The 27245-nt window shown below is 43.9% G+C and overlaps 1 protein-coding gene across 1 annotated transcript in view; it reads left to right on the forward strand.

Moving 5' to 3' along the window:
* Positions 1–856: 856 nt before the first annotated feature.
* Positions 857–27245, forward strand: part of GALNTL6 (polypeptide N-acetylgalactosaminyltransferase like 6) — a 1751703-nt gene continuing 1725314 nt past the window's right edge. Inside the window, exon 1 of the mRNA XM_044276251.1 lies at positions 857–986. Within this exon, the coding sequence (XP_044132186.1) occupies positions 857–986 (130 nt within the window). The remainder of the gene's footprint in view (positions 987–27245) is intronic.

The following is a 27245-nucleotide window of genomic DNA, read 5'->3' on the forward strand; positions in this document are numbered from 1 at the left end:
TAGGGATGCGCACACTTTACACAGAAGATGTGGCACGAATAATTTAACTGTCTGCAGCTGCCTATTAGACGCTATTTAGCGCAGGATGCACAAAAATTATATATTGCTGCTGTCACACACAATAGTCCTTAAAAGGACTTTTGGGTCTCTGAAAAGTTTTTGTAATAAAAATCTTCCAATTACACTCCCTACACTGTCTTTTCCTTCCTATGCTCAGCTCTCCCTGACTAAGACTGAGCCGAAAAACACGTCATTGGGTGTTTTACCAGTTGACGTGTTCCGGACAGCCAATCACTGTACTGCCAGTATCCTACATGGCTACGTCATTACAGTGTGTGCCAGTACCTCCTTGCCCCTTTATTGGCTGCGCAGCAGCTAAGAAATGTGCGGGGAGGACACTAAAGCATTGCGCTTGAGCACTTGCGGTTGTCGGTTGAGTACCGCCATGTGCCGAGCATCGAGATCATGCTTGATCATCACTATTCGCTACAATGAAGCGTGAGGTCATTCGGATTTGGTGCAAATCAAATTTTTCTTGAAATTCTGATCGAATTCCATTTCGTCAATTTCGATTTTTAATGGAAAAAATCTCTACTTTTAATGGAAAAAAATATATATCTCTCATATGGATATAGGAAGGAAAAATGATGGCTTTTGGAATGCAAGGAGTATAAAATGAAAAAAATAAATAAATAAATAAATAAGAGAAATGTTTATGATGGGAAGGGGATAAAAGCAAGTTTAAGTCTGACATTGAGCCAATACATAATATAAATATTATGTCCCCTGTCTCTTTGTATGTTCAATCTTCTATAAATTATATATTTTGTCTGCTGTTTTGCATCTTATCTCAAACATGTCTTCCTGTCCCATACAGGCATTTTCTCTTGGACTTAGTGATGCTCAACTGTACACATGGACAGATGGCCTCAGAAGAAAGGACTGGCATGACTATGACAGTATTCAGAAGGATGCACTACGCTCAGGTACAGAAGTTTATTTGTTTTAATTTGAAAGACTCATCATATTAATCTCTAAGCATTCAATTTAGTTAAAATAGATGCATACTAGTGTTGGGCGAGCATGCTCGTCAGAACACTTTTTTACTCGAGCATCGCGATGCTCGGCACATCGCGGTGTTCGGCAGGAACACCGCGTGTGCTCGAGCTCGATGCTCGAGTCTCCTCCCCACGCGTTTGTTGGCTGCTATGCACCCAATTAACGTACATGTAGGTACTGTTGCTCACTGTACTGCCGTAGCCATGTTGGCTACTCGCATTACAGTGATTGGCTGGCCTAAACGCATCATCAGGTGCTATATAGCACCAGTTGACACATGGTTCGGCTCAGTCTTAGTCAGGGAGAACTGCAACAGAAGAGACAGAGATTGTAGGGACGGGAATTGGTTTGTTTGTTAGTCAGGTTTTACTGGTGAAAGGTGTTAGAAACCCAAAAGTCCCTTTAAGGACTATTGTTTTATCTGGCTGCCATATATATTATTAGCACAACCTGCGCTAAATTGTGTGCAATTGTTTGACCGCTGCTGACAGTGACACAACCTCTGCTACATTTGTTGTGTTACATTTGCGCTGTGAAATTTAGCACAATTGTTTGGCCGCTGGTGACAGCGACATTAGAAGTCACAGAGAACTAGGAATTAAAACGTAACCTTTAATCACTACATTAATATTATATCTCTTCATATACCTCTAAAGTGTAACAAACACTGATCATGATGTAACAAAAGAACACAGACATATATAAATGTATGCAGAGGGGAGGGCGGGTAATGTGCACTGGGGGGGGGGGAATCCCTAATATGTCCCTAACTAATGCCTCAACCCACAGGAACACCCTGATGGTGGGTGGCCTGTGGACCCGTGCCTGCGCTATCTTACCCTCGCAATGCCCTAACTACTCTTGACGCGTTTCCCCAGTAACTGGTTCATCAGTTGTACTAAACAAATTGGTCCAGAAAAAACTACACAGTAACAAACTGATAATGAAACCATAAAAAGCTAACGATACAGTTAAATATGGTTGTTAATACATTAAATATCCAAAACATCTATTTGCACACACATCAATCAATACACGTGATCAGGCCTAAAACTCAAGAAACATCAATTGTAACAGTTCCCAATCTGATAGAAAATTGTGTAATGACCCAGTAGACCGTGTAGATGTTAATCCATAGACAGTTAATACGCATTTGTGAGACAAACAATTGATAGTTTCAGACATCAATACTTAAAACTATACACATAAAATTAATAGCTGGCCCAAGACAAATAGAGAAACCCTCAGGTATACATGTATACAATGCCAGATTACCTGAGGTATCTTCAAGAAAGCCTCAATCAATTAAGCCCGGTGCATAATTAAGCTGGGAACATATATTTGATTCATAGCTCATGACAAATAAAAAGATGTAGCCTGAGAGCCCGGTATATATCTCAGCTCAATACATATATATATATATATATATATATATATATATATATGAAACCCGGTACATATCTAAGCACGGTACATGTATTCAATTGATGGCCTTAAGTATATAAAGTATCCCTACAGTGCTCAACAACATTGCTGAGGGTCTATTTAAGAGGCCGCAATAGGTAAAGTGAAATCCAAAAAAACTGCTGGTCACAAGGACCGCTCACGTGTACAGTGGATGTTCAGCTGCCATGGTGATAGCGACATGGTCCACCTCGATATGGATTTCCAACACAATATCAGGTCGCACCTCCACTTTATAGTGCAAGGGGTTGTGGAACATCCGGGAAATGGAGCGCACGCCTGATACACGTGCAGCTCCAATCCCGGACATCCGGTCAGTGGAATGCAACTGCACTCCACCAGGAAGTAAAGTCACGCTCAAAACAATGGAACGCAGCATGCGTTCCACAAGCAGGAAGCGCGCATAATAGGTGGGACATCTCGAGAGATGCAGTAGTGATGCAACGCTAATGCGCCCAATGCCCTATTTTTTGGGGGGTGCCCAGTCCCTTACACAGCATTGGTATTACCTTGAACCAAATCATTAAAATGACACATTGAAAGTTGGAATCCTTAAACCAGAGATTCAAATACATGTGATGATAAGAAAAGAGTGTGTATATATATCAGGCCTCTTGAAGTGTATAACAACCAGAAAAATAAAACTTGTGCCGAATAAAAACGGATGAACCTCTTCAGGGGAGCAGCCAAGGATACCATATAGATGAAGCGTGTAGTTAAAATGGCTTTAATACGTCTATGCGTTTCAGGGGTGAATTACCCCTTTCATCAGGACAATAAAAAAAATAAAAAAAATAAAAAGGTTTTATTGTCCGGATGAAGGGGGTAGTTCACCCCTGAAATGCGTAAATGTATTAAAGCCATTTTAACTACACGCTTCATCTATATGGTATCCTTGGCTGCGCCCCAGAAGAGGTTCATCCGTTTTTATCCGGCGCAAGTTTTATTTCCACTCCAGCACCCGTACGTATTTGGGCGCAGGCAGTAACCCAGGCTGCAGCCAAGCACCCGTTCGCAGGTCGGGATATACAAGAGCCTATACAGCTGCTGTGACTATCTCACAACAACCTCTGGTAAGCTAATTTTATACGCATATGAATCAATATTGTCAGCAGTACCACACATGAGGCACTGTCCTCTCTCTCTTTTTTTCTTTCCTAAACCAGAAAAATATTTAAAACATATGAAGTGGATGTTACAGATATAAGGAAAACCCAATGTTGCTGAGGGTTACCAAAAGATTATTATTTATTATTTCAACAGCATAATACTCAATGACACTTTGAGCACTGATATAAATGACCAGATCATATGCCCCATACAATATGAATTTGAAAAACTATAGGCCAACATAAACCACTCCCACACCAGAGACACTATTAGGATGTTATCATAAAAACCACAAGAAAGTTAATATTTCGTTTAGACCAAGGGGAGATTGGGATCCGAAACAGTGGCGGATCCAGAGCCTGGTCTCGGGAGGGGCACTTCCAGATTATTTTCTGTCCGCCACAAAACAATGGTGCTGGTGCTTATAGAACAGACTTCACAGTGTAGAGGTAGATTGTATATTGTGTGGCACAGTGTAGAGGTATACTGTATATTGTGTGACACAGTGTATGCTATATGTGTATAACAAACATATTTCACATGAAAACTTACAATTCCCTTACGTCCTCAACAGCAGCACAGATGGGGTTAACTGCCCCTGTGGACTGGTAGGACCGGCGGAATTTTAATGAGCCCAAGAACCAATAAACGATCTTCAGCTCCCTGAAAGGGAGGAGATCACCCCCCAGCCCACCGTGTTTTTTTCTGTCCTCTGGACAGGTGGACTGGCGTGTCGCTCCCTCTTTGGGAGCTGAAGATTGCTTAGGGGTTCTTTTTTCCCTCCTTAAAGATTAGCTCGCTTTCTATGCATCTCAGTGCCTTTATTTTAGGCCTGATCATGGCGATTTCGGTCTGGGGTACCGTTGGGGAGGGGGGCGTCCCCTCCCCTCTTCTTTCATCATCTGTAGACGGTGCTCCGTTCCTCCGTTACCGCATGTGTGCGGCGCTATGGGCGCCGCCATTTCCCGGAAGTGACGCGCCTTAGGTGCGCTACGTCACTTCCGGTTTTCCGAAGCGATGCGGTGATGTATAAAACTCACCTTTTCTTAAACTGGCTCCCTAGAATGACATCCTGGACTTAGGATTAGTCTGGGGAGACAATTTTTCGTTTAGGTAGAGCCAGTATAGGCTCTGGTTTTTCAAAAAAAAAAAAGAAAGGGAGTGGTGCTGATCTCGTTTCAGGAACCCGCCCATTGGGCGGGGTTTCCTCCTTTTAAGCGCCCAGAGCCCATCAGTCAGTGCTCTGGTTGCGTTGCTTTCACAAGTTAGCTCCAGAGCTCTCCTGTGCTTTGTGATATTCCTGCAGTATTGCTTTGCTTGGGTTTTGTACTTCCTCTTCTTTCAGCTCTATTTCTTCTAGTGCTGGTGGGCCCCCTTAAGGTCTGGTTTTCTCCACCTCCTGATGTTGTAGGTGTTATGACCTGTTTTGTTTCTTCCATTACAGACTATGGCTTCCCCTAAGGAGGATCAGCGGAAGGCTGGGGCCAAGAGGAAGCATTTGGCATGTTACGAATGTAACACACCCCTAGTTGACAGCTGTCCTTACTCCAGATGTGAGAGTTGTCGCACGGCATCCACGGAACCCACGATGCAGGAGATGTTCCAATGGACCAAGACATACGTGGATGATTCCATCAAGGGAGTAGTTCAGCTACTTAATGAGAGGCTACCAGGTCCCTCTCAGACTCCCATGGAGGTGGTCGCACCGGTCGAAAGACCTACCCCCTGTTCAGTGGGGTCTTCTTCTTCTGAGGAAGAAGAATCTACTTCTTGCTTTTTTCCTCCAGAAAAGACGCAGAAGTTACTCAAGTCCATCAGGTCGGGGGACCAGGATGTTGACATGGGGGAGTCCTCCGATCCCGCCGGTCGGACACAGCGTGTCTTTAGAGCGGATGAGACCCTCCTCTCTGTGATGCGCACAGAGTGGAAGAAGCCTGAGAAGGGTCCAGTGCTTACCAGAAAATTCAGACTCATGTACCCGATGGCTAAACCCTTGGTGGAATCGTGGGGTTCCGTTCCCAAGGTGGACATGGCTATAGCCAAGTTGTCCCGGCGCACTCTAGTCCCTGCAGACGATGGGTCTAGCCTGCAGGACCCCCTAGACCGGAGGGCAGAGTGCACCCTTAGGAGGGGTTACGCGGCGGCCGCCGCCTCCGCATCTACTTCCATTGCGGCCACTGAGGTAGCCACCTATCTACGCTCTAGGCTTAATCAAATCCAGACGGATGTGGACCAGAGCGTATCAAGAGACGACATCCTGGCAGCCTTCAAGTCAGCCAACCTGGCTATGGACTTTTTAGTTGATTCCTCCCAGATGCAGCTAAAGCTGGCGGCCAAAACTATGGCCCTAGTTTCAGCTGCCCGCAGACCACTCTGGCTGAAACCGTGGATTGCGGATAACGCATCCAAGTTTAACCTTTGTGGGCTCCCCTTCGAACCAGATAGGTTATTCGGGTCCGAATTGGACAAAATAATGGAGGGGCTCTCCGATAAAAAAGGGAAGAGCCTCCCCCAGCAGCCCTTTCGGGGACGCCCCAGACAGGAAAAGAAGGGCGGAGGTCGTTCTGGGCAGCAGTCTAGGCGCAGAGATTGGGGGGGGCCATCTCGTAAATATCCGAGACGCCCCCGCAAACCCACCAGGGAGGCAAAACCCTCCTGACTATGGGCCTCCTCGAGGCTCTTGGATAAGCCCTGCTGCCCCTGCAGTGTCTCCTCTAGATTTTCCCGTACCCCTCCCCCAGATTCCCGTGGGGGGCCGTCTTACCCATTTCAAAGACTCTTGGAGCCGGTTGATTGCAGACCCCTGGGTCCAGGACATAGTTTCCGCGGGTACCGGGTAGATCTTATCTCTCTCCCCCCAGAGAGATTCATCGCCACACGAAGCTTCGGGTCTGCCAAACAGGTGGTCCTAGAGTCTTACATTCAGGACTATATTTCCAAGGGAGCCCTGGAGGAGGTACCGGCAGGGGAGAGGGGCCTAGGGATTTATTCACCAGTGTTCCTGGTTCCCAAGAAGACTGGAGATCTCCGGATGATCATCGATTTGAGATTCCTCAATCGATTTATAAGGAAAACAAGGTTTCGCATGGAAACCATAAGGTCAGTCAGCCATATCCTCAATTCTGGGGACGTCATGGCTACTCTGGACCTCAAGGATGCGTACCTTCACATTCCGATCCATTCCGCTTCCCGGAAACTCCTCAGGATCGCGGTCCAGATCTCAGGGGTTTGCAGGCACTTTCAGTTCGCCGTGCTTCCCTTCGGAATCTCTTCTGCCCCCCTCATCTTCACCAAGGTGGTGGTTTCGGTGGTGGCAGCTTTGAGACTCCAAGGACTGACTATTATTCCTTATCTGGACGATTGGCTTTTCATAGCCTCTTCAGTTCCGATCCTTACCCACCATCTTCAGGTCGCAGTCTCCTTTCTCTTCCGCCTAGGCTGGATTATCAACTGGCAGAAGTCGAATGTGAGCCCATCGACTTCAATCCATTACTTAGGATTCGTGGTCGACTCTGTGGAGATGTCCCTCCGGTTGACTCCAGAAAGGAGAGCGCGGATTCAGGACCTGGCAAAGGTCCTTTATGTCCCTCGTCGAGTCTCTATCCGGACTCTCATGAAGATGCTGGGGCTCATGTCAGCGGCTGCGGATGCGGTCCCTTGGGCGTTATGGCACCTCCGTCCTCTTCAGTCGGAGGTCTTACACCTATGGAACGGCAGCCCTGCGGGGCTAGATTCCCTGTGCTCCCTGTCCGGTCAAACCCGAAATTCCCTCAGATGGTGGTTTCAGCTACCAGCAGGGAAGTCTATGACCCAACCAGCTTGGGTCATATTGACTACAGACGCGTCCCTTGTAGGCTGGGGCGCTCACCTGGACGGATCCCCAATTCAGGGATCTTGGTCTCCTCTGGAGCGGCATCTTTCCTCCAATCTTCGCGAGATGCGAGCTATCCGGCTAGCCCTCCTTCACTTTGCGCCTCAGATCCGGGGCAAAGCAGTGAAAGTCCAGTCAGACAATATGACTGCTGTCCTCTATATAAACAAACAGGGAGGCACAAGATCATTGCCCCTTCTGTCAGAGATCGGGGTAATTCTTCGGTGGGCAGAGCTGAACCTTTCCCATCTATCTGCCGTTCATATTCGAGGCTCCCTCAATATGATAGCGGACCGCTTAAGTCGATGATTACCGACCATGGAGTGGTCTCTGCATCCGGAGATCTTCAGGCAGCTAGTTCACAGATGGGGTATGCCAGAAGTGGATCTCATGGCAACCAGGTTCAACGCCAAGGTGATGAGGTTCTGTTCCCTCTACAGGGAAGACAACCCCCTGGCGATAGATGCTCTGTCAATACCGTGGAGGTTCAGGCTGGCTTACATCTTCCCTCCCTTTTCCATGATACCGAGGGTATTGAAGAAAATCCGTCAGGATCAGGCCTCGGTAATAGCCATCATACCGTTTTGGCCCAGAAGATCCTGGTTTACCCAGCTCATTCAGATGAGTCGGGGACAATACTGGAGACTCCCCCCGGAGCAGACCCTGGTGTCGTGGGACACTCACCTCTGCCCAGATCTGCACAGGTTCAACCTGACAGCCTGGAGGTTGATCAGTCCCTTCCCAACATAGAAGGGCTTTCCGAGTCGGTCCTGAGAACTTTGTCGCATTCCCGAGCAGAGTCTACAAAGAAGGCCTACTCCAGGATCATGAGAATCTTCGAGGCATGGTGTGATTCCAGACAGGTGGCGTCTGCAGATCCGCCCCTTCCTGCGATACTTCAATTTCTTCAGGATGGATTAGATAGAGGCCTATCTCCAGCTACCTTGAAGGTACAGGTTTATGCCATCTCGGCCTGTCTCAACAGGCCACATTCTCGGGACCCACTCATCAAACGCTTCCTGAAGGGAGCTGAAAGACTAAAGCCTACTATACTGAAACCTATCCCCCAGTGGGATCTTTCAGTAGTGCTCAGGGGGCTAGCATCTCCCCCCTTCGAGCCCTTGGAGGAGGTAAATTTTAAATTTCTGACTTTAAAGATGGTCTTTCTTCTGGCTATAGCTTCAGCCAAAAGAGTTTCTGAATTGCAGGCTTTTTCCGCAAATCACCCGTACATTATTTTTCTACAGGATAGAGTACTCCTGAAGTTTTTACCTTACTTCAGGCCTAAGGTGCCTACTTTCCAGAACATCAATCAGGTAATATCTTTACCAGTTTTTTTTACAGCCTCCTCCTCTGATACTCCAGCTAGAGACCCGCTGGATATTTCAAGATGCCTCCAGATCTATGTGGATAGATCTAGTGAGTTCAGGAAAGATGAGAATCTTCTTATCCTGTTTGCCGGTAAGTCTAAAGGCCGTAAAGCGTCTAAAGCCACCATTAGTCGCTGGATCAAGGAGGCCATTTTGGAAGCTTTCGTCTCCCAATCCTTAGATCCTCCCGAGTTTGTGAGGGCCCATTCTACTAGGGCGGTCTCCACCTCGGTTGCGGAGAGAAGACTCCTCCCCTTAGAGTTGATCTGTAAGGCGGCCTCCTGGAGCTCTGAGTCAACCTTCATCTCCCATTATAGGATAGATGCTAGGATGGCAGAGTTTTCGGCTTTTGGGCAGACTGTTCTTAGTTCTGCCAGGCATGAGGACCCTCCCTAGGGGATTCTTCTTGCTATCTCCCCATCTGTGCTGCTGTTGAGGACGTAAGGGAATCGTTAATTTCTAACGATAATTTGTTTTCCCTTAGTCCTAACAGCAGCACACAAATATCCCACCCTAAATACATTATGCTTGTTAAAAACACGGTGGGCTGGGGGGTGATCTCCTCCCTTTCAGGGAGCTGAAGATCGTTTATTGGTTCTTGGGCTCATTAAAATTCCGCCGGTCCTACCAGTCCACAGGGGCAGTTAACCCCATCTGTGCTGCTGTTAGGACTAAGGGAAAACAAATTATCGTTAGAAATTAACGATTGCTTGGCTTGGCCCTTGGTGATCTCTGACGCCACTTCAGCACTTTGGCTGGGGGGCTCGGCGGAGCTGATGTGTTTTATCCTAATGAGAAAGATTTCATAATAAGGGTTTGGAGAAGGGGCAGAGGGATATCAGAGCAGGGAGAGGCTGGTGCTGCTACTAGGGGGTCATACCATGAGGGAGTAATAAAGCCCATCATAATGCCCCCCTGTAGAAATAATTCTCCTTATAATGTGACAGTGCAAAAAATTCCCTCTTGTAATGCCCCAAGGTGAGCTAATGTCCCCATAGTGCCCCCATAATGTGCCTGTATAAAATACCCCTATATACTGCCCCCAGTAAATGCCCCATAGTGCTCCACTCCCCCCTTCCTCCTAGTGCCCCCATAATCTACCAGTATAAAATGCTCCAGTAGATGCCATCAGTGTCCCCCATAATTTGCATGTAAAAAATACCCCTTCTTAGTGCCCCCCATAGATGACCCCATAGTACTACTCTCCCCCCTTCTTGTACAAAAAAAGAGCAAGGATTTAACAAGGTAAAAAAAATCTCATTTTATTCAATATAAATCACATGATCATTGCAGGTGAGACTCAAAAGTGACAGAACATGGAGACTGGGCCCAGTCTCCAAGTTCTGTCCCTTTTGAGTCTCACCTGTAATGATCATGTGATTTATATAAAAATAATGAGATTTTTTTACCTCGTTAAATCCTTGCTCTTCTTTTGTACAAGTTGCAGTAGGTTGGGGAGTGAGGTTCGGTTTTTGGGTTATTGTAGGCTCTAACTACTCTCCCCCCTTCCACATAGTACCCACCATAATGTGTCCCAGTATAAAATTCTACTGTACCGAGCCCCCCATAGAAAATACCCTTTCTTTGTGGCCTCAGTGGATGCCCTTATAGTGCCCCCAATAATGTGCCAGAAACAAGAGCAACCCTCCCCAATCATGTGCCAGTAATAATGCCCCCATCTGCCAGTACTAACAGCCCCCCATGTGCCAGTAATAGCAGCCCCCCATGTTCCAGTAATAACAGCCTCCCCATGTGCCAGTAATAACAGCCCCCCCATGAGCCAGTAATAACAGTCCCCCCATGTGCCAGTAATAACAGTCCCCCCATGTGCCAGTAATAACAGCCGCCCCCATGTGCCAGTAATAACAGCCCCCCCATGTGTCAGTAATAACAGCCACCCCCCATGTGCCAATAATAACAGCCCCCCCCATGTGCCAGTAATAACAGCCCCCCATGTGCCAGTAATAACAGCCCCCCATGTGCCAGTAATAACAGCCCCCATGTGCCAGTAATAACAGCCACCCATGTGCCAGAAAATAACAGCTGCCCCCCATGTGCCAGTAATAACAGCTGCCCCCCATGTGCCAGTAATAACAGCTGCCCCCCATGTGCCAGTAATAACAGCTGCCCACATGTGCCAGTAATAACAGCCTCCCATGTGCCAGTAATACCAGCCCCCCCATGTGCCAGTAATAACAGCCCCCATGTGCCAATAATAACAGCCCCCCCATGTGCCAGTAATAAAAGCCCCCTATGTGCCAGTAAAAGTATTGTATATATATAAAAAAACAAAAAACAAAACACTTACCTCCATGTCAGCCTGTGTCCCGCGATGTACGGCTCAGGCAGCGCAATGACGTCATCGCGCCGCCTGCGCCGGCCTCTAATAGGCTGCCGGCCTAGTGCCTGAAGCCTATCAGAGCAAGGGAAAGGGACATGCATCTCATTCCCCTGCCTCAGCACAGCCATCTGTATCGCTGTCCTGAGGACAGCGATACAGATGACTATGGAGATGAGCGCTTCCACAATGGAAGCGCTCATCATCCTGTGCCCCACCGCCGCCATTAGCTCGGGGGTGGGGGCAATTGCCCTGTTGCCCCTCCCGGATCTGCCAGTGATCCTAAATGATATATACATTCGGATTCCTTTTGTAGAATCTGTCAATTCCAGTCACCCCTTCTCGGTGATTCCTTGACAAGTTCCAATGCCAAGAACCTGAGGACCTTAGGTTTCCCCCATGTACCTCTAACACATCATTAGCCACTGGTGTATTGTTTCTTTTGATGACATCATTGACGTGTTCACACACTCTTCGTCGCAATTCTCTAAATGCTTTTCCTATGTAATCCTTTGGACATGAGCATTGGCACAGATATTCCACTCCCTTACTTCTACAGTTAATAAAATCTTTGATGATATATTTACGTTCAGTGGTAGAACAGGTATTCATTTTGGTATTGGAAATTAAGCTACAGGCTCTATATCTGCCACATTTAAACATTCCTAAAGGCCTATGGTCAAGCCATGTGCCCGCCTGTTTGGGGCTGGAATAATGACTGTGCACAAGACGGTACAGCAAGCTTCGCCCTTTGCGGAGAGTGATGCTCGGATGTGGAAGGATTGCACCAATGAGTTTTGGCCCATTTGTGAAATGGGCCAAAACTCTTTTAGGATATTCCTAATCTCCTTATTTGCTGTATCAAAGGTAGAGATAATACGAATGATGTTATTATCCTGGTCCTGCAGTTTAACTTTAGGATTTAACAATTCATTTCGGTCCTAATCCCTTGCATGTTTAAATGCTCCTCGTAGGACAGATTCTGGGTTACCTCTATCTTTGAATCTCTCCCAAAGTTTTTTTGATTCATGGTGGCATCCCTTCAAATCCGAGCAATTCTTCCTCATCCTTAAGAACTGACCTTTAAGTATGCCCTCTTGAGCGCCGGGGGATGGTACCTAGACCAATGCAACAGACTATTAGTGGTCGTAGGTTTTCTAAATATTGTAGTTGTCAGCCTGTCGGTTTGTGAAGTCAATTCCACATCAAGAAAGGTAAATCTATGGTTAGTATGTTCATATGTAAAGGAGAGGCCTATACTGTTGACATTCAAATTATTCACAAATTCCTTCAGTTCACAAAGATTTCCTTTCCATATAAGGGAAATGTTATCAATAAATCGCATCCAAAACCCTATCTTCTCTGTCCACCATACTGGACTTTCTGGAAAACATAGGTATCCTCCCACCAGCCCAGGAGGAGATTTGCATATGATAGCATACTGTCACGGCTGAGGATGGGGAAAACCCTCAGCCGTGCAATGCCAGAAGATGTTAATGGCTGCTCGACCAGGACGACAGGATTAGGGAGCAGGTCACCTCCTAATTGCATCCCTAATCTGACCCTGACTCCTAGCTGTATGAGCCGACCCTGATGGTAGGAGGGCTCATACTCCGTAACCTTGAAGTCCCTGCTAGCCCTCAGGATGGCCCTAAACTAGGAGCATGGTAAGATGACCTGTTCCTTCTAGATATGGAGGAACATGAGTCTCACTGGCCAAGCTGCAAGAAAGGGGGAACATATACAACTTATGGCAAAAAAAAGGATTCAGTAGGGTCTGTGGTCAGTGTCCTATAACATTTCTTGTCAGATAACAGATCAAGACACATCTGTCGGTAATGGTTAGTATCCATCACCACCAGATTCCCCCCTTTGTCTGCTGGCTTAATTATGATGGTGTCCATTTTTTCCAGATTAATTAGAGCCGCCATCTTATCATTAGAGGTACTGCATTATGATAGTGGACGGGAGGATCCGTTATCTTCTCTATTTCGGTTATAACCATTTCCAGAAAGATGTCAATATGATCAGAGGAGGTGGTAATCTTTTACATTTTGGCCTCAACTCTGTAAATCGGTCCTGTCCGAGTGATCTATTCTCAACCCTTCCTCCCAGAGATCAGCTAGAATCTGTATATCAGGCAGATCGCTCTGTTGAACACCTAATTGTTCACATAGTTGTCTATTTGAATTTTTCATAAATTTGTGCCACTTTAGTTTCCTAGCAAACAAATGTAAGTCCTTGACCCATGCAAAGGTATTAAACCTGGTGGTCGGAAAAAAAGAGAGCCCTCTTTGTAAGAGGTTGTACTCATTATTATTCAATGTATATGATGAAAGATTGACGATCTCTAATTTTTCTTGTCTTTTCAATTGGTTCCTTCCCCCATCCTTGCCCAGTCCCTCAGTTGGTAAGGTAGGGGATCTTTGGTTAAAAAATTGGATGAGCAGGGAGGGGGGGTGCAACAACAGATTGTCCAGATGAGGGTGAGGGGGATACAATGGTGCTCCACCAGTTCCTCCTCCCCTCTGTCTTCCCCATGCCTGCAATCTTCTACCTCCCCTTCCCGTCTGCCTGACCGACCGTGACTAGAACGATTACTATTAATCCTCTGGTAGTCAGTTGATTCGGAGTCAAAGGCTTTAGATCGTGCCAGACTTGAGTTATTATTAAATTAGTAGGTCCTTTGCTCCTTAAATTCTTTCAATCTTTGATAAACTGTCCGTGTTTACGTTTCTTAATCAGATTGTGAAATTTATCAGCCAAGGACTGTAAAGCGGTCTCACGCAGAGTAAAGTCTATATCAGATTTAACCCCTTATGGACCTGGCTCATTTTCAACTTAAGGACCAGGCCATTCTGAGATCATTTCTTTTGTCACATATTGTACTTCATGACACTGGTAAAAGGGAGCAAAAAAATAATCATTTTTATTTATAAAAAAATACCAAATTTACCAAAAATGTTGAAACATTAGCAAATTTCAAAGTTTCAATTTCTCTACTTCATATATACTACTATAATACATAGTAATACCTCCAAAAATAGTTATTACTTTACATTTCCCATATGTCTACCTTATGTTTGGATCATTTTGGGAATGCCATTTTATTTTTTGGGGATGTTACAAGGCTAAGGCTACTTTCACACTTGCGTTCGGGGCTCCGCTTGTGAGTTCCGTTTGAAGGCTCTCACAAGCGGCCCCGAACGGATCCGTACAGCCCTAATGCATTCTGAGTGGATGCGGATCCGCTCAGAATGCATCAGTCTGGCACCGTTTGTCCTCCGCTCAGCAGGCGGACACCCGAATGGATGTCCGCCTGGCCGTGCGGAGGCAAACGGATCCGTCCAGACTCACAATGTAAGGCTACTTTCACACTAGCGTTCGGGGCTCCGTTTGTGAGTTCCGTTCAAAGGCTCTAACAAGAGGCCCCGAACACTTTCGTCCAGCCCTAATGCATTCTGAGTGGATGCGGATCCGCTCAGAATGCATCAGTCTGGCAGCGTTCAGCCTCCGCTCTGCTCAGCAGGCGGACACCTGAACGCTGCTTGCAGCTTTCGGGTGTCCGCCTGGCCATGCGGAGGCAAACGGATCCGTCCAGACTTACAATGTAAGTCAATGGGGACGGATCCGTTTGAATATGACACACTATGGCTCAATTTTCAAACGGATCCGTCCCCCATTGACTTTCAATGTAAAGTCTGGACGGATCCGCCTGAGGCTACTTTGACACTTAGAATTTTTTTTTAAATATAATGCAGACGGATCCGTTCTGAACGGATCCACCATCTGCATTATATGAGCGGATCCGTCTCAGACAGATCCGCTCTGAACGCAAGTGTGAAAGTAGCCTAAGTCAATGGGGACTGATCCGTTTGAAGTTGACACAGTATGGCTCAATTTTCAAACGGATCCGTCCCCCATTGACTTTCAATGTAAAGTCAAAACGGATCCGTTTGCACTATCATGAACAAAAAAAAAAATTTTTTGTTCATGGTAATGAAAACGGATCCGTTCTGAACGGATTTAAGTGTTTGCATTATAGGTGCGGATCCGCACCTAAACGTAGGTGTGAAAGTAGCCTTAGAAGTTTAGAAGCAAATCTTGAAATTTTTCAGACATTTTCAAAAACCCACTTTTTAAGGACCAGTTCAGGTCTGAAGTCACTTTGTGAGGCATACATAATAGAAACCACTCAAAAATGACCCCATTCTAGAAACTACACCCCTCAAGGTATTCAAAACTGATTTTGCAAACTGTGTTAACCCTTTAGGTGTTCCACAAGAGTTATTGGCAAATGGAGATGAAATGTAAGAATTTAAATTTTTGGGGCAAATTTTCAATTTTAATCAATTTTTTCCAGTAACAAAACAAGGGTTAACAGCCAAACGAAACTCAATATTTATTGCCCTGGTTCTGTAGTTTGCATAAACACCCCATATCTGGTCGTAAACTACTGTACGGGCACACAGCAGGGCATAGAGGGAAACGAGCACCATGTGGTTTTTGGAAGGCAGATTTTGCTGGACTGGTTATTTTTCACCATGTCCCATTTGAAGCCCCCCCGGAGGCACCCCTAGAGTAGAAACTCCATAAAAGTGACCCCATTTTGGAAACTACGGGATAAGGTGGCAGTTTTGTTGGGAATATTTTTAGGGTTCATATGATTTTTGGTTGCTCTATATTACATTTTTTTGAGGCAAGGTTACCAAAAATAGAAATTCGGAAATTTCATCTCCATCCAAAGGGTTAATAAAGTTTGTAAAATCAGTTTTGAATACCTTGAGGGCTGTAGGTTCTTAGATGGGGTCACTTTTATAGAGTTTCTACTCTAGTGGTGCATCAGGGGTTCTTCAAATGGGACATTGTGGCCAAAAAAAGGCCATCAAAATCTACCTTCCAGAAACCATATGGCGTTCCTTTCCTTCTGCGCCCTGCCGTTTGGTCATACAGCAGTTTACGACCACATATGGGGTGTTTCTGTAAACTACAAAATCAGGGTTACTGGAAAAAATGGATTAAAAGGGAAAATTTGCCAAAAAATGGCACCGGTTTTGGCACCGTTTTTATTTAATTTTTTGGACAGTATTCATCTGCGGGGTTAGGTAATGGGGTATTTTCATAGAGCAGATTCTTACAAACGTGGCAAAACCTAATATATAAACTTTTTTAAATTTTTAACAGAAAAAAAAATAACCCAAAAATTTGAAAGCCCCAAAAAGTGCAAAAAATAATTGTAAAAAAATAAATGACAAAATAAATGCGCTGATCAGCAGTACAAAGCTGATCAGCAGTGGGGTGGGCGATGCGCTAATAGTGGCCAGACGCTAAGAGTGCCGGCCACAGTCAGCGCATGCAAAAAAAAAAAACATTTGCGCCCAAAAAAATGTGTGTGTGGGGGCGGGGGAAGGTTGCAAGCTGCAGCACCCCTGGGGTGCTAAACCACAATAAAAAAAACTTCCCCCCCAACTCTCTCTTACTATCCCTGCCTTATCTACCTCTCCCTCACTGTCCCTAATATTCTTTTTTGTGCCAAATGGCACAAAAAACTTACTTTATGGGCTCTGCAGTCGGAGGCTCCTCTCTCTCCCTGCTCCACGACGTTTATGAGCGGGGAGAGAAGCTCCGGCAATTCAAATCTGCCACTCTGCCCACTTGCCCAGTCAGCCAATCAGAAGCAATCCTGAGAGGTCATGTGACTACCACCTCTCGGGATCTAAGGACGGTGATTGGTGGTGTATTATCACACCACCGATCAGCGTCTTATTACGGGTTGTCGGGTCACCAGAGACCCGAATAACCTGGAAACGCAGCAAACCACAGGTCTGAATTGACCTGCGGTTTGCTGCGATCGCCAACACGGTGGGGTCACATTGTACCAGGTTAATTTTAGGTCTTTCAACCGAGCTGCATATTTATTTAAAAAAACTACTTTTTTTCTTACTCTAATAAGAGAGTTATGAGGCTTTAGGAGCTACGTGTAAGCTTCTCTTCCCGTCGGCTGATCAGGCGGGCGGACTGTATACGAGTGGCTGGGATGATGGGTATACGGAGAACCCTGGGGACAATTTTATTTTCAATGTAGCTTTCTAACGATCTAATTTCCCACCAGGATTTGACATTATCTTTATAGGCTTCATATAATTCCTTAAATGCCAATTTTCACGTGGATACCGAAGCAAGGCCTAGTATGTCCTTTTCTGAGAAAAACGTAAAACGTACAAAAAACAAAACTAGAATGTTTAATACTGATTAGATACTCATGTAGAAAATTCCTGCTATATATCAAAGTAGTCACAGAAAGATAAGAATTAAAACTTAACTTGTAATCACCACATTCATATTAAATCACTTCATATACCTCTAAAGTGTAACAAACATTGATTATGATGGACCAAAAGAACACAGACATAAAGTACAGACCGAAAGTTTGGACACACCTTCTCATTCAAAGAGTTTTCTTTTTTTTTACAACTATGAAAATTGTAGATTCACACTGAAGGCATCAAAACTATGAATTAACACATGTGGAATTATATACCTAATAAAAAAGTGTGAAACAACCTAAAATATGTCATATTCTAGGTTCTTCAAAGTAGCCACCTTTTGCTTTAATTACTGCTTTGCACACTCTTGGCATTCTCTTGATGAGCTTTAAGAGGTAGTCACCTGAAATGGTTTTCACTTCACAGGTGTGCCCTGTCAGGTTTATTAAGTGGGATTTCTTGCCTTATAAATGGGGTTGGGACCATCAGTTGCGTTGTGGAGAAGTCAGGAGGATACAAAGCTGATAGTCCTACTGAATAGACTGTTAGAATTTGTATTATGGCAAGAAAAAAGCAGCTAAGTAAATAAAAACTAGGGGCCATCATTACTTTAAGAAATGAAGGTCAGTCAGTCCGAAAAATTGGGAAAACCCAAGTGCAGTCGCAAAAACCATCAAGCGCAACAAATAAACTGGCTCACATGCGGACCGCCCCAGAAAAGGAAGACCAAGAGTCACCTCTGCTGCGGAGGATAAGTTCATCCGAGTCATCAGCCTCAGAAATCGTAGGTTAACAGCAGCTCAGATTAGAGACCAGGTCAATGCCACACAGAGTTCTAGCAGCAGACACATCTCTAGAACAACTGTTAAGAGGAGACTGTGTGAATCAGGCCTTCATGGCAGAATATATGCTAGGAAACCACTGCTAAGGACAGGCAACAAGCAGAAGAGACTTGTTTGGGCTAAATAACACAAGGAATGGACATTAGACCAGTGGAAATCTGTGCTTTGGTCTGATGAGTCCAAATTTGAGATCTTTGGTTCCAACCACCGTGTCTTTGTGCGACGCAGAAAAGGTGAACGGATGGACTTTACATGCCTGGTTCCCACCGTGAAGCATTGAAGAGGAGGTGTGATGGTGTGGGGGTGCTTTGCTGGTGACACTGTTGGGGATTTATTCAAAATTGAAGGCATACTGAACCAGCATGGCTACCACAGCATCTTGCAGCAGCATGCTATTCCATCCGATTTGCGTTTAGTTGTACCATCATTTATTTTTCAACAGGACACTGACCCCAAACACACCTACAGGCTGAGTAAGGGCTATTTGACCATGAAGGAGAGTGATGGGGTGCTACGCCAGATGACCTGGCCTCCACAGTCACCAGACCTGAACCTAATCGAGATGGTTTGGGGTGAGCTGGACCGCAGAGTGAAGGCAAAAGGGCCAACAAATGATAAGCATCTCTGGAAGACCATTTCAGGTGACTACCTCTTAAAGCTCATCAAGAGAATGCCAAGAGTGTGCAAAGCAGTAATCAAAGCAAAAGGTGGCTTCTTTGAAGAACCTAGAATATGACATATTTTTAGTTGTTTCACACTTTTTTGTTATGTATATAATTCCACATGTGTTAATTCATAGCTTTGATGCCTTCAGTGTGAATCTACAATTTTCATAGTCATGAAAATAAAGAAAACTCTTTGAATGAGAAGGTGTGTCCACACTTTTGGTCTGTACTATATATAAATGTATGCAAAGGGGAGGGCGGTAATGTTCTAGGGGGGAAAAAATCCCTAACTAATGCCTTAACCCACAGGAACACAATGATGGTGGGTGGCCTGTGGTCCCATGCCTGCCCTATCTCACCCTCGCAATGCCCTAAATATTCCAGATTTGTTTCCCCAGTAACTGGTTCATCAGGGGAAAAATGGGGCAAAAAGTGAAAAGTACCAAACAAATTGGTCCAGAAAAAACAACACAGTAACAAACTGATAATCAAACCATAAAAATCTAACAATACAGTTAAAATTGGCTTTTAATACATTAAATATCTGAAACATCTATTTGCACACACATCAATCAATACACGTGATCAGGCCTAAAACTCCAGAAACATTTAAGCCCGGTGCATAATTAAGCTGGGAACATATATTTGATTCATAGCTCAGGACAAATAAAAAGATGTAGCCTGAAAGCCCGGTATATATCTTAGCTCAATACATATATATATATACTGTATATATATATATATGTATATATAGATGAAGCTTGGTACATAATTAAGCTGGGTATATATATTTGATTAATGGCTCAGGACAAATAAAGAGATGTAGCCTGAAAGCCCAGTATATATCTCAGCTCAATATATATATATATATATATATATATATTTATATATATATAGATGAAGTCCCGTATATATATTAAATTGCTGGCCTTAAGTATATAAAGTATCCCTACAGTACTCAACAAAATTGCAGAGAGTCTATTTAAGAGGCCGCAATATGGAAAGTCCGATCCACAGCACTGGTATTACCTTGACCAAATCATTAAAATAAATAAAACGTTTTTATAGCTGCTCTTCTTCCCTACCGCTATAGGATTGGTGCTCTGACTAACGTGATTCACCCAGTCACAAAAAGTTGAAAATTTTTATGTACAAATTTTTTAAGTACAAAATATAAAAGGATCCTAACCATAAAACACATACAGATATATAAAGACTGTATAGAAAATCTAAAAAGGTTCAATTTGTGTGCCCAATGTTGTGCATACATATGAGGACACAACCAACAGATACTATGTTTACAATATTATGTAACATGATAAAAACGTGTTGTTAAAAAGAGTGTTTAAACAAATTCCTTTTGCAAAGGCCAGTTATGCCGAAAACTGTGGGTATTGGTATTCATAGGCCCCTTTCACACGGGCGAGTATTCCTTGCACATGCAATGTGTGAGTTGAACGCATTGCACCCGCACTGAATACCAACCCATTCATTTCTATGGGGCTGTTCACATGAGCGGTGATTTTCACGCATCACTTGTGCGTTGCGTGAAAATCGCAGTATGCTCCTCTTTGTGCGTTTTTCACGCAACGCAGGCCCCATAGAATTAAATGGGGTTGCGTGAAAATCGCAAATATCCGCAAGCAAGTGCGGATGCGGTGCGATTTTCACACACGGTTGCTAGGAGACGATCGGGATGGAGACCCGATCATTATTATTTTCCCTTATAACATGGTTATAAGGGAAAATAATAGAATTCTGAATACAAACTGCATAGTAAAATAGCGCTGGAGAGGTTAAAAAAAAAAAAAAATTTTTTACTCACCTTAGTCCACTTGATCGCGCTGCCCGGCATCTCATCTGTCTCCTTTGCTGAACAGGACCTGTGGTGACGTCACTCCGGTCATCACATGATCTTTTACCATGGTGATGGATCATGTAATGACCGGAGTGACGTCACCACAGGTCCTGTTCCTGCAATGAATAGTCACCACAGGTCCTGTTCAGCAAAGGAGACAGAAGAGATGCCGGGCTACGCGATCAAATGGACTAAGGTGAGTAAAACATTTTTTTATTTTTTCTTAAGCCCTCCAGCGCTATTGTACTATGCATTCTGTATTCAGAATGCTATTATTTTCCCTTATAACCATGTTATAAGGGAAAATAATACAATCTAAAGGACACCGATCCCAGACCCGAACTTCTGTGAAGAAGTTTGGGTTTGGGTACCAAACATGCGCAACGCACCCGCACATTTTCCCGCAACGCCTTAGATTGCTTCAGTTGACTGTATTTATGTAGCTCTGTTTAGCTTCATTGTTTTTCCATATGACCACTGTTCAAATACATATATATGTTAGTAGAGTGAGTGGTTAAATGGTTAATAATTTATCTCCAATGGTGGATAGGTAGTGAGTAGTAGAATAGATGAAGGTTTATATTGTTACTACTGCCGTTAGTATTTTGTAGTGTCCTTCATAAATATGCTGGTTCAACTTAATGCTTTTCAGTTGAATTATGCAGTCAGTTTTGTTAGTAAAGTACTCACTGTTCGTTGGTTGAATGTTCTTGTTGATTCCGGTGGCGTCCCACCCGGTAATCAGACACACTCATCCTACTAGTTGTCCGCCTCTGGTCTCCGGGCTCTTTGCTTGCGCTGTAGAGGATATCTCACATAGTGCACTCCACAGCTTCGGCTGCACTGATCAGGCCTCCGAGTTGGCATCCCACGTATTGCTCTTCCAATCACGTGGTCTTCTGTTACTAGATCAGCTGTTTGCTGTTAGCTTCTGTTTCGGTGTGGCTGCTACACTCTTTCTCTTGTTAAATCAGAGTTAGAGGAATTATGTGGTATTGGAAGAGAGATATTTCTTAGAGTAGGATATTGTTGGTTTTTAGTGGGTAGTCTCTGTATTGACAATTGCCAGACGCGTTTCGAGGTATTCAACCTCTTCCTCAGTGGCCATATTTCAAACTTCAATTTATTTCAAATAAAAGACTTCCCTCTTTGGGACTTGCCATAAACCCAATTATGGCAAGTTCCACCAAAAACCTGTTATGGAATTTGTTCCCAAACATTTTTGAGCAATGTTTGGTCCAGTGTAACCTAAAACATAATAAATCTTATGCCTGACTCAATGTTTCTATGCTGAACCAGTTGGTGAGTGCCTGTTTATTATATACTGTACATACAAATTAATAAAATGACACATTGAAAGTGGGAATCCTTAAACCAGAGATTTGAATACATATGATAATAAGAAAAATAGTTTGTATATATGAGGCCTCTTGAAGTGTATAACAACCAGAAAAATAATTAACACATGTGAAGTGGATGTTACAGATATAAGGAAATTATTATTATTTCAACAGGATAATACTCAATGATGTTTCACTTGCCGATATAAATGACCAGATCATATGCCCCATACAATATGAATCTGAAAAACTATAAGCCAACAGAAACCACTCCCACACCAAAGACACTATTAGGATGTTATCATAAAAAGCATGAGAAAGTTAATCTTTCGTTTAGACCAAAGGGAGACTGGGATCCGAAATGATATATACATTTGGATTCCTTTTGTAGAATCTGTCGATTCCAGTCACCCCTCCTCTGTGATTCCTTGACAAGTTCCAATGCCGAGAACCCGAGGACCTCAGGTTTCCCCCATGTACCTCTAACACATGATTAGTCACTGGGGTATTGTTTCTTTTGATGACATCATTGACGTGTTCACACACTCTTCGTCGCAATTCTCTAAATGTTTTCCCTATGTAATCCTTTGGATATGAGCATTGGCACAGATATATCACTCCCTTATTTCTACAGTTAATAAAATCTTTGATGATATATTTACGTCCAGCGGTGGAACAGGTATTAGTTTTGGTATTGGAAATGAAGCTACAGGCTCTACATCTGCGGCATTTAAACATTCCTAAAGGCCTATGGTAAAGCCGTATGCCCGGCTGTTTGGGGCTGGAATAATGACTGTGCACAAGACGGTCCCACAAGCTTCGCCCTTTGCAGAAAGTGATGGAAGGATTGCACCAATGAGATCTGGGTCCATATGTAAAATGGGCCAAAACACGTTTAGGATATTCCTAATCTCCTTATTTTCTGTATCAAAGGTAGAGATAATACGAATGATGTTATCATCCTGGTCCCGCGGTTCAACTTTAGGATTTAACAATTCATTTCAGTCCTGATCCCTTGCATGTTTAAATGTTCCTCATAGGACAGATTCTGGGTAACCCCTATCTTTGAATCTCTCCCAAAATATTTTTGATTCATGGTGGAATCCCTCCAAGTCCAAGCAACTCCACCTCATCCTGAAGAACTGACCCTTAGGTATGCCCTTCTTGAGCACCGGGGGATGGTAACTAGACCAATGTAACAGACTATTAGTGGCCGTAGGTTTTCTAAATAACTGTATTTGTCAGCCTGTCAATTTGTTTAGTCACTTCCACATCAAGAAAGGTAATTCTATAGTCAGTATGTTTATAGATAAAGGAGAGGCCTATACTGGTGGCATTCAAAGTATTTACAAATTCGTTCAGTTCCATATCAGGAAAATGACAACAATAAATCACATCCAAAACCCTATCTTCTCTGTCCATCATACTAGATTGTCCGGAAAACATAAGTATCCTTCCACCAGCCCAGAAGGAGATTTGCATATGAGGATACACAGGGGATCCCTATAGTGGTCCCCCTGAGCTGGTGGTAGAAGCGACCATCAAATAAAAAATAGTTATGTGACAACACGAATTCCAAAAGATCCACAACAAATTGATTATGGCTATTGAATTGTTTTCAGAAAATATGAGGTGGCCCTCAGGCCCTCGGCATGTGGGATAGAACTGTATAGAGATTCAACATCTATACTTTCCAACATGTAGTCAGAGTTAAAGTATAGGGTCTCTATTTTCCTCAAAAAGTCCATAGTGCCTCTGGTGTAGGATGGCAACGACAATACAAACTGGCTTAGGTTTCTGTCAATGTAAATACTACAATTGCTGGTTAATGACTCATTCCCCGACACGATGGGCCTCCCTTTCAATGGGGATACCCCTTTACGGATTTTAGGCAATCCATAAAAGGTAGCAATGCTAGGGGTGTTCGGAAGAATATATTGATGTTCCATTTCCCCAATTAATTTACAAGATTGTGCATGGTCAAGAATTTCCTTTAAAATCCCCCAAAAGGATTCAGTAAGGTCTGTGGTCAGGGTCCTATAACATTTCTTGTAAGATAACAGATCAAGTGCATGGCTACATCTCCAGTATAATTTTAAAGCATCCGAAATATCAGTGACATTCAGTGTAATTTTTTTTGCTGCTAATGGCAGCGACATTACCTGTGCTACATCTCCTGTATAATGTTTGCCCATCCTAAATTTCCGTGACATTCAGTCTAATTTTTTCGCTGCTGGTGGCAGCAACTAGTTTTGATTGATCTACGAGCACCCGAGTATAATGGAAGTCAATGGGAGAACCCGAGCATTTAACCAGGCGCTCATCTCTAGCATTAACAATGCCACAATGGCACCAATACTAGCATTTCAAATAATGTGCATTTGAGAGATTAGTGTTGGTTGAGCACCAAAGTGCTCGGGTGCTTGATTAGAACACCTCGGGATGCTCGGGTGCTCGGTAGCACAATGTAGTCAATGGTAGAAACCGAGCATTAAACCAGGCCCCCCCTGCTCTGACAATAATACGCACAAAATCGAAAATAAAATTGATTTCGAGGAAAAATTGTTAGGAAACATTCTTTCCTGTATATTTACTTGTATATAAAGTGCAAGTGCTGCCAAAAATTACAAGGAAGAGGCATTCTGATACACCCGTGTATCACATAATGGAGGGCCTCATTCACATTGTGGTACACTCATAAAGCCTATGCAGTAAGTGAAAGGGCTGCCAAAAATTACAAGGAACCGGCACTACAATACACCCTTTGTTACCCATAAAGGAGGGCATCATACACTGCCTTGAAAAATTATGATTTATGGCCTGCTGGTGACCCTCAAAAACATTTGGAGCAAGGGCCTGCTGATCTGACCATCTAAAACATTATGGTTGAGGGCCTGCTGCCACTTTGGTGACTATAGATAACCTGGGGCCGATCACACGTCCCAGTGATGGCGACGGGACATTTAGATGTCTGGCCTATCAACTTTCGATGTTAATGTCAGCGCAAACCACGGTGACTATTGGAAATGGGGAATCAGGGTTGGATTCCGGAGAGGGAGCCTGAGAAACAGATACGCCTACCACACCCAAGCAAGGCAGCATGCGTGCAAATTACCTATTAGGTATAATTAGGTTAGGGCCTGCAGGTGAGCTGACACTCTAAAAGGTTGTAGGTGAGGGCATGCAGGTAAGCTGACCCTCTAAAACATTATATGTGATGGTCTTCAGGTGAACTGAACCTGTAAAAGATTGTAGGTGAAGGCCTGCTAGGGAGCTGACCTTGTAAAACATTATATGCGAGGGCCTGCTGGTGAGCTGACCCTCTAAAAAATTATATGCAAGGGCCTACTGGTGTGCCGACCCTGTAAAACATTATATGTGAGGGTCTGCTGGTGAGCTGACCCTGTAAAACATTATATGCGAGAGCCTGCTGGTGAGCTGACCCTTTAAAAAATTATATGTGAGGGCATGCAGCTGAGCTGACCCTGTAAAACATTATATGCGAAGGGCATATATGCGAGGACATTATATGTGACGAATAAGCATGTTGATATGATGGAAGAGGAGAAGGAGGATGAGAAAAGGAAGAATCAACCATATACTATTATTTGTGGTGGAAAGGGTGCGTGGTACATTATAAACAATAGTGATGAGCAAGCATGCTCGGACGAATACCTGTTCGGCTAGAGCATCGCTATGCTCGGCACATGGCGGTACTCAGCCGAGTACCACATGTGCTCGAGCGGCATGCTCAAGTCTCCTTCCCGCACGTTTCGCGGCTGCTAAGAAGCCAATAAACATGCAGGTAAGTACTGCCATCAGTGTAATGCCAGTAGCCATGTTTGCTGCTGGCATTACAGTGATTGGCTGGCCGGAACGTGGGTTTAGAGCACCAGATGACGCGGGTTTGGCTTATTGCGAGTCAGGAATAGCTGCGCTTTGGAAGTGACAGATAGTGTAGGGACATTGTGATCGCAATATATTTCAGTGAATAACGTTTTTAAAGACCTAAAAATCCTTTTAAGGACTATTGTGTGTGGTGGCAGCAATTTAATTGTGCAAAGTTGTACTCCAATTTTTTTTATATACTTTGCAAAATAGCAATTATTTTGCTATATAGAAGGTGTCTGCAGTGACTCGTGACATCTGTGCAGCAATACCTTCTGTGTGTCAGGGGCAGAGATAGGAAGAATATTAGTGAAAACAATATTTTTTTTCCCATAATCCACATTTTTGCTGTCAACAATGTAATCCGTGAATTGTGTGATCTGCGCTTCAATACCTTGTGTGGTTGTCAGGCCTAGATATCGGGGAAGAAAATTTAATACAGAAAACTATTTTTCTCCCATAATCTGTCCACATTTTTGCTGTCAATGGTGTAATCCGTGAATTGTGTGATCTGCGCTTCAACACCATGTGTGGTTGTCAGGCCTAGATATAGGGAAAAAATGTAAAATACAGAAAACAATTTTTCTTGCATAATCTATTTGCATTTTTGCAGTCAACGGTGTAATCTGTAAATGGTGTGATCTGCTCTTCAACACCTTGTGTGGTTGTCAGGCCCAGAAATAGTGAGAAATATAAATATAAAATTACATCAGAAAACAGTGTCTGTACTGCAGATTCCAATAATCTGGGCCTAAAATGTGTCCATATTCTGTGGTGTTCTGTGACACATACAGTACGCCATCCAAACATTTTATCTTTAGGTCAAATTCCAATAATCTGGGCCTAATATAGTGTCCATATTCTGTGGTGTTCTGTGACATATACTGTCCTGCATCAGAAAACTCTTTCTTTATGGCAAATTCCAAAAATCTGGGCCTAATATAGTGTCCATATACTGTCCTGCATCAGAAACCTGAATAATTTGGATGCTCAAATACAATGGAAGTCAATGGGAGACAACCAGGCACTCGCTGCTCAGAAGACAAGAGGGTGTCTGGTTCATAAAAAAAAGTTTAGAAATTGATGGAAACCCCATCAAAATGGTTTGGCAACAGCATTAAGAGGATAGCTGGATGCATCTTAGACTCCTATTATGTACGACATACAATAGACA

Source organism: Bufo gargarizans, chromosome 1 (assembly GCF_014858855.1).
Source record: "Bufo gargarizans isolate SCDJY-AF-19 chromosome 1, ASM1485885v1, whole genome shotgun sequence".
NCBI lineage: Eukaryota > Metazoa > Chordata > Amphibia > Anura > Bufonidae > Bufo > Bufo gargarizans.